General features: G+C 44.9%; 1 protein-coding gene across 2 annotated transcripts; it reads left to right on the top strand.

Annotated features, from left to right (window-relative positions):
• Positions 1 to 570: 570 nt before the first annotated feature.
• LOC124053032 (wiskott-Aldrich syndrome protein family member 3-like) lies at positions 571 to 12296 on the top strand. Of its 2 annotated transcripts, XM_046377966.1 has the most exons (11): positions 838 to 967; positions 4728 to 4867; positions 5641 to 5775; positions 5919 to 6072; positions 8487 to 8604; positions 8716 to 8760; positions 8839 to 8963; positions 9216 to 9476; positions 9560 to 9690; positions 10246 to 10464; positions 10766 to 12296. In XM_046377966.1, exons 2-11 carry the CDS (start codon positions 4735 to 4737, stop codon positions 10927 to 10929), a joined length of 1485 nt encoding a protein of 494 aa, XP_046233922.1. In that variant the 5' UTR covers positions 838 to 967; positions 4728 to 4734; the 3' UTR covers positions 10930 to 12296. The 2 variants fall into 2 exon arrangements, with proteins under 2 accessions (XP_046233912.1, XP_046233922.1); XM_046377956.1 differs by lacking the exon at positions 4728 to 4867 and having other exon boundaries at positions 571 to 967.
• The last annotated feature ends 4 nt before the right edge of the window (positions 12297 to 12300 follow it).

The following is a 12300-nucleotide window of genomic DNA, read 5'->3' as shown; positions in this document are numbered from 1 at the left end:
TTGCTTCTGAATGAGAAGCAAAGAAGAAATGATTGTTTAGAGTTTTGGTACTTTTGACCACATGTACTTAGTATGTCCCTCGATGGACATGCAGAGGACACATCGTCGCGACAGAGCAGACTGCTCAGCCATCAGCACTTCATTCGAGCCGTCAGAAACTCCTGCAGGTGAAAGTGCACTAACTGAACTGGTTAGGTCTGATTGGCTCTGAGATGCTGCGAGACAGCAGGTATCGACCACAGGTGGTTCAGGAGCTCTCCGTTCACACACATGATGTGAAACGCTCTGCACTCATCCATCAAACATCCATCAAATATGACTTCCTCAGCCTTTATTATCCAAAACCTTTAACACGTTAAATAAATGAAATGAATATATTCTGCGTTGTCATTAATGTCACCTTCCTCGGCTGCATGTCCTGCTGCTCCTCATCATCACCCTGAGCCCTGAGGCGCTAACGAAGCAGGTCCACAGCTCTGCGTCACAGGGTACTGGGTCAGCGTTGTGTCCCGGGTTTTGTCTCTCAGGCTCTCGGGCTGCCCTCTGATTGGTGGAGGCTGCCTCTGTGGCCTGAGAGGGGAACCTGCAGACGGTACTCAGTCGGAAACACGTTCTAACTCGTTTTTCCGGTCAAATACCGTTTGGTACCGATTCGGTGTTTATGGCTCGTCGTGTTGTTTGTAATGTGCACTTGTTTACATGTTACAGCTTTTTGTTTATTGTGGTTCACTGAAGGTTCAGACAAATGGTTATCGTCGACCGAACGACGTTTTCCGACTGGAGCCGAGCAGCTCCGATGAGCCGACAGGAGGCTTCCTCCTCCTCCTCCTTCTCCTCCTCCTCCTCCTCTGTGAGCATCCATTCCTGGTCGGAGGGTCTGAGGATGAGCCCGCCGTCCGCTGCTCTGTGACGGAGGAGTCACAGCAGAAGGAACCGGATCCCGGAGCAGAACGATCCTCAGCGCGCGGTGAGTCTCATCGATCTGTCATCGGCTTCTGACTGACACACAATCGACGAACAAGAGCTATGATCGATCCGCGGGCCGTGAGCGCCTCTGATCAGTGCGGGGATGACGTCATCTGCGGTCAGCCGTCTGACCGAGCCTGATGGGCACAGCTGATCAGCTGATCATGCATCAACAGGCCTGAACACACACACACACACACACACACAATGACTAGATGATGTAATGCACCCAGACTGCTTCTGGAGTGTGTGCGTGCGTGTGGGACATGTGTAAGAGGGGGCGGAGCTTCTTCCAGTGAAATCAGAAGACATTACATCATGTTTTGTGTTCTGGTGTAAAATCTGATCTACAAGTGATGTCATCATGTGTATGAATGTGGACTGATGACGTTTGATCAGCTTCTGATAATCCAAAGGTGTTGAGGAGCGTTAAAGGGACAGTTCAGAGTCTTTAGGGGGTCTTGAGTGGGTGACAGCCGGTGTGGACCAGGAGCATCAGGGTGTTTTTATTCCACTTTCACTGCTCCACCTCGCTGTCCTACAGCCCTGTGCTTTGGCACTACCTTTTCTCTGCCACCATTCTCTTACACAGGTATGGTTTCTTCTTCATTATCCAAATATCAGCAGACTTGCAATCAGCCCAGAGCTTGAACAGCAGTCCAGATGAAGCTGTGGCTGCATCTGGATCAGTCCCTGCAGCCTGTTGGCGAGGGTGTGGACTCGTACATCCGACCACAGACGACCGTGCTGTTAAATAGCCAACAAAGTCTACTGATCAGGATCATGTCAGATCAGTCCCATGCTGCCACAGTTGTTCTTCAGAATAACGAAATCACCCACAAAGACGTGTGATTGATGACATGAGGTTCTGCTGGAGGAGACCAGAGAACAAAGTTTTATTCTTGTCCAGCTGAAAGGATTTTAAAATCTTAACGAACAAAGAGCTGACAAAGAGCTGCCGCTAACTGCAGCTTCGTCCTGAATGCGTCCTGAAAGAGCACACGAGTCCACAGTGAGGCCACACGATGAGCTGCTGCCGTCAGAAACGTCTTTTACACCCTGCAGAACAAGCACCGGTTTGGTTTTAGCCTCCACACTGATGAAGAGCCACAGACAGCCAGAAAGACAGACAGTGAGGACTCTGACCCATCGCTGGGCCTGTCCTCCACATGTGAAACCTCTGGAAATGAACGTTTCTGTGGATGTCAGGGCTTCCCAAAGTTTGGTTGGCAGGCCCACTTTGGGGAGGCCTGGTTTAAATGAACTGAGTTACATCCACAAGGAAGCGTCGGAGTTCACTGCGGAAACTCAGACGTTCGAGCTGTGGTCTTTCTCTCTCCTCTAACGACCAGGGAACTCATCAGTTCTCTCTTAATGTTTGTAAACCTGGTCAGAAATGTCTCAATGTTGATTCTTCTGGTTTGTGTCCTGCTTGACCGACCAGTCAGGCATCTACATGTCCCTCCGTGTTCACCTGTCTACCACCACGCTGTGATCACATCACCTGAATGTGGAAAAATAAAACTTAATGCAGAGTGCACTGAGGGGAGTTCGAGGAACCCGGGAAGCATTCAAACTAAAACACTTATCAAATCCGGAGACAGACTGCACCTTTAAATCCCTGAGGAAGAACCCCCTGTGGAGAATCATCTGACTCAGTGAAGCAGCACATTTGTGTCCCATAAGTGAACTGAGTGGACCGTCCACAAACGTCTTCACTCGGGTGAACAGACCGTGAAGGTACGCAGCAGTTCGTTTGTGCATCTGAGCACGCTCACAGCATGCTAGTTTCCATGGTGACTGCTCATTACAACATGACAGTTGAGCTCTAAATGGGGTGAAGGAAAGTGAACAGAGGAGACATGAAGACCAAAAGGACACCAAACACATCGTGTGATCACAGTAATCTGATTACACCAAACCTCTTGTCTATAGTAACACGGGACTTCCCCCACTCTGTCTCCTAGCAACAGTAGCCATGTTCGGCTCTGTGGGCAACGGAGTGTGATGTAAAGGCTGGCTGTGTTACCATGGTGATGCCCTCTGAAGCTGTGTGTTGATTAGCGTGTGTCATCCAGCAGTCAGTGTCTGTTCCTCTAGTGGACGCTGGAGGCACTGCAGCTCAGCAAACTAACTCTAACTTCAGTTTAGTCTGATTTATAACATCGTCCTCAACAAGTTCACATTTGGGGACAGCAGAGGGAGGTGCTGATTTAAATCTCCGTCTCCTTAACATTTTATAACTTTACCTTGCCGTGTTAGTGAATTATATCAAGCAGGTACATAATCCAACTAGAATCAGAATCAGAAAAACTTTTATTGCCAGGTAGGTTCCACCTACGAGGAATTTGTTTTGGCATCAGGTGCAGCAGACAAACACAAGAAAAGAGAACAAAAAGGATAAATAGTGAAATGCCAAAAGTCCGTATACACAGTATACATATACATACATCTGTATATACAATGGTGGACGTAAACATTTGCAGATGGCCATGCATATTTTTTAAAGTGCAGAGTGATGACGTGCCAGGGACCTGAATGTACAAGGGGAGAGTGTGTGACTCTGTGTGTGTGTGTGTGTTTGTGTTGGTGTGAGGGGCTGAGGGGTGTCAGTGGTTGACTTCTCGTGTGTTCATGAGCCTGACAGCAGAGGGAAAGAAGCTGTTTTTGTGGCGAGAGGTTTTGGTCCGAGAGGACCGCAGCCTCCTGCCAGAGGGGAGCACCTCAAAGAGTTTGTGTCCCAGGTGAGAAGGGTCGGCTGCAATCTTTTATGCTCTCCTCAGGATCCTGGAGGTGTACAGATCCTGAAGAGAAGGTAGGTTGCAACCAATTACCTTCTCAGCAGAGCAGATGATACGCTGCAGTCTGCTAAGGTCCTTAGCAGTGGCGGCAGCATACCAGATGGTGATGGAGCAGGTGAGGATGGACTCTGTGATGGAGGTGTAGAAGTCCACCATCATTGCCTTTAGCAGTTTGAACTGCTTCAACTGCCTCAAGCAGAAACATCCTCTGCTGTGCTTTTTTGATGAGGGAGCTGATGTTCAGCTCCCATTTGAGGTCCTGTGTGATGGTGGTTCCCAGGAAGCGGAAATGCTCCACAGTAACCACGGGGGAGCCACACAGGGTGATGTGGGCAGGTGGGGGTGGGTTCGTCCTGAAGTCCACTGTCAGCTCCACTGTTTTGAAGGCATTGAGCTCCAGGTTGTTGAGCCTGCACCAAGTCACCAGACGGTCGATCTCCCATCTGTAGGCTGACTCATCCCCATCAGAGATGAGTCCAATGAGGGTGGTGTCATCCGCAAACTTCAGGAGCTTGACATTCTGATGGCTGGAGGTGCAGGTGTTTGTATACAGAAAGAACACAGCCCTGCGGTGATCCAGTACTGATGGTCCGGGAGTCAGAGACGTGCTTCACCATCCTTACGTGCTGCCTCCTGTCAGACAGGAAGTCAGTGATCCACCCGCAGGTGGAGTCAGGTACGCTCAGCTGGGAGAGTTTGTCCTGTAGGATGATTGTGTTAAAGGCAGAGCTGAAGTCCACGAACAGGATCCTAGCGTAGGTTCCTGTGTAGTCCAGAAGCCGAAGGATGTAGTGTAGGGCTATGTTGACAGCGTCGTCCACAGACCTGTTGGCTCTGTAGGCGAACTACAGGGGTTCCAGGAGTGGGTCAGTGATGGATTTGAGGTGCGTCAGGACAAGGCGGCTGTTGATTGGTCAAAGGACAAATGTGGAGAGTTAAGCCCGCCCCCTCTCTCTGCAGGTCAGCCATGCCTTTGGTGAAGCGGATCATTGAACCCAGATATTTGTGCCGCGGTGCTCTGCCTGATGGGGTCGCCAGTGAGCTGGAGTGTGTCACCAACAGCACCCTGGCTGCTGTCATCAAACAGCTCGGAGGACTCAGTGAGTACTGATGGTTACCACTGTGACTCTGGTTCTCTGACTGGTAGCTTCTTTACCCATAAGGCCGCAGAACAGTAAGTGGGAAGATGCACGTATCAGCGGTAGTTCTGACAACACAGAGAAACACCAAATATAACTTGCATAAAAGACAACATAACGATAACTAAGTGACCATCATACAGCAAGATGTTAGTTAAATACCACTCGGGTACTCAACCCTAATTAACTGATTTCAACAACGATGGCCTAAACAAGAATGACGGCAAGTCATATCAAGTCATCATGTAATGTTTGCACCACACAGAACAAAGTGATTCAACATGAAGGTTCAGCTGTACTCAGTTCAAGGCAGGCAAGGACCTAAAGGAAAGGATCAGACAGACCTGACAAGCAATGCTAAAAGTTCACAGCGGACAGAAAGACAAAGACAGAATCCACTTGTCAGCCTCGTCTTTTAGTTTATGTCAGCACCATCTCCGTCAGGCCCAACAGGCAAACAATAATCAGGCTCAGACTGGCGTCATCTGGAGAGAAATCTGATCTCAGACCGCTCAAACTGCAGACCAGAATTTCTACCCTGCCAGAAATCTTATTGTCTAACAATAAGATTTATTGTTAATAATAATAATAACAATAATATCTTACTGTCCACATCCAGACCTGTGTTTGATCAGTTAAGGAGGTGCAGCCTCTAAAAGTAGTCGGTCAAATGAGCATACAACGCTGTCGTTGACAAGGTTTGTTTGTACTGTACTGTGTCTGATGGCGTGCAGGTCGTCATGCAGAGGACATCTTTGGCGAGCTGTTCACTGAGGCCAACAGTTTCTACCTGAGGATGAACAGCCTGCAGGAGCGAGTGGACCTGCTGGCAGTGAAGGTCACACAGCTGGACTCCACTGTGGAGGAAGGTGGATAAGTTTATTATAAACATGTTTTGAGGTCCTGGTTACTGTTTATCTTTAATGAGATGACTCTGTGCTGCCAGTTCGTAAAGGCCCTTAAATTTCTCAAACACCATTCATGCTCAGTAACAGTACTGTTTGTGGCGTAGTGTCTCTGCAGGATATCAACATGAGGAAGGCTTTCAGAAGCAGTACTATCCAGGACCAGCAGGTGGTGTCACGGAGCTCCATCCTCAACCCAGTACTGGAAATGTACCAACACTGTGACAAACCTCCACCTCTCAATATTCTGACACCTTACAGGTCAGTTTATAGCAACTTCCGCAGTAAGGATACTGCAGAGACAGCAGTTAGCATGCTAACCCGCTAGCCCATCCTGCCTGTAATATCACTTTGACAGTTCAGTTTCAGCTGGGAGATGAATATGAGTGGTGGATTCGCTGAGTTTTACAGGCTCTCTTAGACTTTAGTCTAATGAGGAAACAAAACAATTCACAAAATGTCCAGAAAAGAAATATACTCACACCTGTTTTCCTTACGAAGCAGAAAAATTCCAACTGGCCACCTTCTGAACTCTTCTGTCCTCTTTTTTTAAAACAATTTTTATTTGTTTATTTCAGTATAATAATGTGAAAAAGAAAGCATACAGCAAAACAAGACAGTACTAGTAACCAGTCGTCTAGAACAAAGCCTGTATACAATTATACGATAACCTCGAGTCTCTCTTTATACAAAAAACATTTTCTCCATCTTTTTACAAAGAGGTCTTGTTTCTCTTTTAATTTGCCCATCAGTTGCTCTATCGTCAAATTATCTTCTATGATTGACATCCATTGTTTTTTACTCAGGGTGTCAGTCTTGAGCCAGTTTTTGGTAATGTCCTTCTTCCCAGCCACCAGGAGAATCTTAACCAGATACTGATCTCCAACATGCACCGATCCATTCAAATGTCTGAAGTACGTAACAAAGCAAGATTTAGGAATTACATAACCCAAGATATAACAGAGAACTGAATGAACGTTCCCCCAGAAGGGCTGTATATTTGTACATTTCCAGAAAATATGTGTGCGATCTGGATCTATGTGATTACACAATCTCCAGCATGGCTGTTGAGTGCCTATCTGTTTGCTTTTGATTCTAGGTGTGATAAAATATCGAATTAAGTTTTTCCAGTTAAATTTTCTCCATCTCAGTGACTGCGTATTAGTTTGGTATGATTTCCACAGATCGTGCCATATCCCTTCTGATATCTCTTCACCTATCTCCCTATCCCATTTGGCTTTAACATATAAGGTTGACTCTTTTTAAGATTCCATTATGCAGCCATATAGAATAGATACTGTTTTTGGGATGGCATGGCTATATGACTGAACCAGTAATGGTTCAGTAATGGATAATGGAATGAATTTTATCCTCATTAGTTTTAGTATTTTTGATGTAATAATCCCTCATTTGCAAGTATCTAAATAAGTCCTGATTAGTTAGCTCATGTGCATTTTTAAGCTCTTGAAAGCATTCATTCATTCATTCTCATTTCGCCCTTTTTTATAGTTTTATATATGGCTTTTTATATGGCCCTTTTCTGGCCATATCAATATTTAAATGTTTCATCAAATTTTCTCTTGGTAAAAATTTATCATCAAATGCAATCCATTTTAATAGTCCATTTTTTTTTAATTTTTTTTTAACCTATTTTTAGTTCTTTCACTATGGAATGCCATATATCTAAAGTAAAGGATATCACTGGGTTAAAATTATGTCCCCCTCTTGTGTATGTAGGTGACTCTGTTTCCCTTATATTTGTTTGAAACAGGTTTTTATGTCTATTGTGGAAGTTTTAATATTTTCCATTGAGCCACAAAACCTTCATCACACCAGCAGATTAATTGACGTAGCTGTGCAGCCTGAAAATTTTCTTTTAAATTTGGGAGTGCCGTTCCCCCTTTGTCTTTAGGTAATTGTAGGGTTGTGTAGCGTATTCTAGGTCACTTACCTCCCCACGCAAATCTTGATATGCATTTATCCCATTTATGAAATTCATCTTTTGATATGGGTACTGGTGGAGACAAGAACACATATAGCAAACATGGCAAGATGTTCATCTTTACCACGTTTATCCTATCGATTAATTCCATTGGATAAGCAGTCCTTCTGTCTACATCTTGCTTTATACTATTGTCAGTATGTTCATAGTTGCTTCTGTATAATTTGAAAATGTCTTTAGTTTGTTTATGCCCAAATATTTGATTGACTTAGCTTCCCAGTTTTTATCCCATTTCCTGAGTTCTTGGTTTGGTGAACAATTGAACATGTGAATATTTGAGTGTATAAGTCTATTTACTTTATAACCTGAATATAGACCAAATCCAGAATCCAGAATCTTCTACTGAACTACGATGAGCTGAACTGCCTTGTTAACTTATCACACTCAACACCCTTCATTCAAACAAGACAAAAACAAAGATAAGATAAGATGAACTTTATTGATCCCGCAGTGGGGAAATTCACTTGTCGTGGCAGCTCAGAAGAACAGATAAAGAGTGCAAAAAGCAAAAAGTGTTGCAAAAAAAAAATAGAGAGGTAAAATATAGAGGTAATACATTAACAATTTACAAAGTACAGTAAACACAGTACAATATACAGCAAACAAAAAGTCACCAAAACCGTGGTTTGAGCTATCTCTTGCTCCTTTAAGTAAAAACTTTGTGTGTGTGCAGGGATGATAAGAAGGATGGCCTGAAGTTCTACACCGACCCATCTTACTTCTTCAGCCTGTGGAAGGAAAAGATGCTGCAGGCCACCGAGAATAAGCGCAAAGAGAAGAGACGACAGAAGGTTCATCTACCCACAGTTGCACTGTTTCCTTACATCCTACATTTCTGAAAAGATCAAGGTGCCTAGCAGAATGAACAAACAAATTTAAAAAAAGCTTTCTCTTATATTCAGGAACAGAAGCATGTGGAGGAGTCCTCAGGGCGGGAGGTTAAGAAGGTCAGTTTCTCATCATTCACTGTATTCCATCATGTGAATCTTTGGTCTGAGTTAAATGCTGACCTTCATCCCGTTTAGGTCCGGAAAGCTCGTAACAGACGGCAGGAGTGGAACTTGATGGCATACGACAAGGAGCTCCGCCCAGACGCACGAGTAACACCATCACCTTACCACACCTCTGACGGCTCAATGTCACCTGACAGGTAAGTACACCTGAATGTAACTGAATTACATCTTTCTGTTCCATCTCTGAGTCAGTCTGAGATGGTCCTGGTCTCAGTCAAAAACTTGTTCTAAATGACTGTTAGAGTTGGATCACTAATTCAGCCAGACAGATGGATGTGCTGTCGTCAGACCAGGAACTGAACAGGTTCTTTCTGTGGGTGACCACTGATGTATCAGCTGTAGTAACGACTCCACGTGTCTCCATGACTGTTTCACTCCTCATACAACAGGTCAGGGATGTCAGATGACCCCAACAGCTCCCATGACATGCAGAGGCATGATGGGAAAGATCACGTCACCATGGCAACTGGTGGAAGTGGTCAGACTCAGTCACTGGACCGCGCCTTCCGACCCGCTTCCTCTGCGGTCTCTGTGGCAACCACCCGGCAGCATTCACTAGGCCGCAACCAGGCGCATCATCACCACCATCCACCACTCACAGGCTCCACCAATCAGAACGGAGCACGGACTAACGCCACCAAGGAGGCCAAGTACACCACACACACACACAAGCACATAAGCACACAGTTTCATCATCTGCCATATTTGACCTTTGACCTCCATCTCTCTTCAGTGACCATCAGATCCCTCCAGCCCCTCCGCCGCCACCCCCTCCTCTCATGCCATCAGCATTCCCCAACAACTCCACCCACACTGCTGCCATGGCAACGCCGCTGCATCCTGCCGTTGCTCCTGGAAACCAAGGTAATGGACAGGTTTCCAATTATTTTGTTAGTTGTGTAGACACCTAAATCCTTTATTGCTGTATAACAGTGAAGTCTACATGTCATACAGTGAAGGTAATTTGGTCTAGACCTGCTCTAATTGGAAAGTGTCATGGGATAACTTTTGTTGTGAATTGGTGCTATATAAATAAACTGAATTGAACTGAAGTTAGGAAGTCTGCCCCCCTTCCTCCAACTGTGAAGCCAGAACAGCCCTGATATGAGTGCTGCCATCTTCTTTTGGTGACATCATACATTTTACATTTTAATAAAGTCACACATTATAATGAAACATGGTGTCATCATGTGTTTGGTACAACTGAAAATCAGTCAGGGCTGCATGTTCATATAAGAGAGATGAAGAAACCACGTGTCACAAGTCAGATGTATGAAGCATATTTGTATGAAGTATAAGTATAATTAAGTATAAGTACATGAAGAACATAAATAGACTTGTGTATGTGACTTGTCTGGATGCTTGTGTGTGTTTGCTGGTTGCCAAGAAAATGTGAAAAATGTACTTTTTTGTCTCTAGGTGGTGCTGTCCTCTCTCGGCCCTACAGCCCCTCCCCCCCTCCGCCCCCCCCAGCTAACTATGTCCCCTCCCCCTCCCGGCCCGGAGGCCAAGTCCCACCCTCAGCTGCTGCTGCTGCTCCCCCATTACCCCCGGCAATGGATGGCAGGAAGCCACCCGGCGGGCCGAATGTGCCGATGAACGACGCCCGCAGCGACCTGCTGGCTGCCATACGCAGAGGTCAGCTGTCCGACTGTGTTTGTAAAGTTTGGTCGTGTTAGCAAACGTGTGTGTTGTCACATGCTTCCAGGACAGGTGGACGCGTCTCGCTGTTATCCCAGCGTCATCACATTCACACACTGTCACACTGTGTGATGTTTGTTGTATTTGTGTAATGCCTAACTGAAAGCTGTGGTCACAGTAAACTGTGATTAGCCATAGCTTAGCCTGTCTCTGAAGTTCATCTGGAACTTGGAAAACCAGACTTACATCCTGTCCTGCAGTCTGACATGTTGATTTCCTGGTTTCTCCTGGTCTGCAGGGATTCAGCTGAGGAAAGTTCAGGAGCAGCGCGAGCAGGAGGAAGCTAAAAAAAGAGAGCCCGCAGGAAATGATGTCGCCACCATCCTGTCGCGACGTATTGCAGTGGAATACAGCGAATCAGAGGAGGAGTCTGAACCTGAGGACCAGGAGTGGTCTGACTGAGGAGAGCAGGAAGTTCAGTCTGTGTGAAGACAGACCCCAGACCAGCGCTGACAAAGTCAAAACCAAAAACAGGAAACACCAATAAAGTCACTGGAAAAGGTTTTGTTGGGACAGAAGAAGCACAAAAGATTCCCCTTGAGAGAAAAATAAAGTCTAAATATTTAGAAAAAATGTTTAGGTAAAGTTTAGTTTTACTTATCCTGCTCTCCAGAGGACGAACCCTTTACATGTTAATGACTCTGTGGTGTTTCCTGTAGCGCCACCTTTAGGACAAACTGCTAACAGGACTACAGACCGATTTACGTGTTTTAGTAATGAAGTGACAGTGGTTACCAAAAACGTGACTTCTGATGAATACGATACTGATCAGTGATCAGCGGGTGGACTGCGAGCAGCAGATTGTCCAGCAGGTGGCGCTCAGTCTTGCGTTTAGTGCAGCATCTGGCAGCCGTAAAACTGTTGGTCCTCGCTGTGTTTCCCGTCGGTCAGATGGATCAGCTGTTCCTGTTGTTTCTGATAAAAGTTCTTAAATGTTGTCCAGTGGACTTCAAAACGTTTGATCATTTAATTTGATTTGATTTGATTTAGTTTGCTCATGCAATCCAATCATCTAAAAGAAATTATTATTTTATTGAACGTTATTTTTTACATTTATCTTATAACAGATATTGTATTTTTGTTTCTGTTTGCTGTCTGTTTTTAAAAGACATTATATTCATACATTATTGATTTATCCTCTCTTTCGGTGACCTGTACATATGACTGTACATAAACAGTATTTTGAAGCTGTGAACATGGACGTGTTTTCTCCTCGTGTTCCCTGCTGCTGGTTTCGGCATCTGTTTAATTAGTTGCTGTGGCAACCAGCGAAGAGCTCGTTAGTGATAAGGACATGCTGCTTTTCATCATTAATCGATTAATGCAGGTGATGTGTGTTGCAGATGAATATTAATCAGTATAAAGTTATGACATCAATGTCAACAATTTCTCTGTAAAAACAGGAAGTGAAGTGATGACATCAGCGCCCTCACACAGGAGGTGTTTCATCCGTTTGTGTGATGTCATCACTACTGCTGATGATGTAAACAAACTGTCCTGTACCATCTGTGATTGGTTGTTGAGATTTCTTGATTATAGATCGGTGCTGTGTGTTCTTGCTCTGTGATTTGCATGTTGGTGGAAAAAGTCTTACTGATTAAACAAAACCTGTGAAATATTCTGTCTTGCAAAGAGAAAACTTTATCGACAAAAACAAGCTGTTAGTTACATAATTTGTTACATTTAAAATGGGGTGTGTTGTCCATGTGCATTTATTATCTTTCATTTGTAATCTCAATTTCAGCAATTAAATTTGGATTCAATAAAAGCGAC

The sequence above is a fragment of the Scatophagus argus genome, chromosome 2 (assembly GCF_020382885.2).
Source record: "Scatophagus argus isolate fScaArg1 chromosome 2, fScaArg1.pri, whole genome shotgun sequence".
NCBI lineage: Eukaryota > Metazoa > Chordata > Actinopteri > Scatophagidae > Scatophagus > Scatophagus argus.
Note: the sequence above shows the minus strand (reverse complement) of the source record. Positions and strands in the feature narration are given on the sequence as shown.

Coding starts and splice junctions, on each gene's coding strand:
- LOC124053032 (XM_046377956.1), top strand. CDS start 700: ATGTTACAGCTTTTTGTTTATTGTGGTTCACTGAAGGTTCAGACAAAT. Junction 6,073..8,486: donor AATATTCTGACACCTTACAG/GTCAGTTTATAG, acceptor GTGTGTGTGCAG/GGATGATAAGAAGGATGGCC. Junction 8,761..8,838: donor CAGGGCGGGAGGTTAAGAAG/GTCAGTTTCTCA, acceptor CATCCCGTTTAG/GTCCGGAAAGCTCGTAACAG.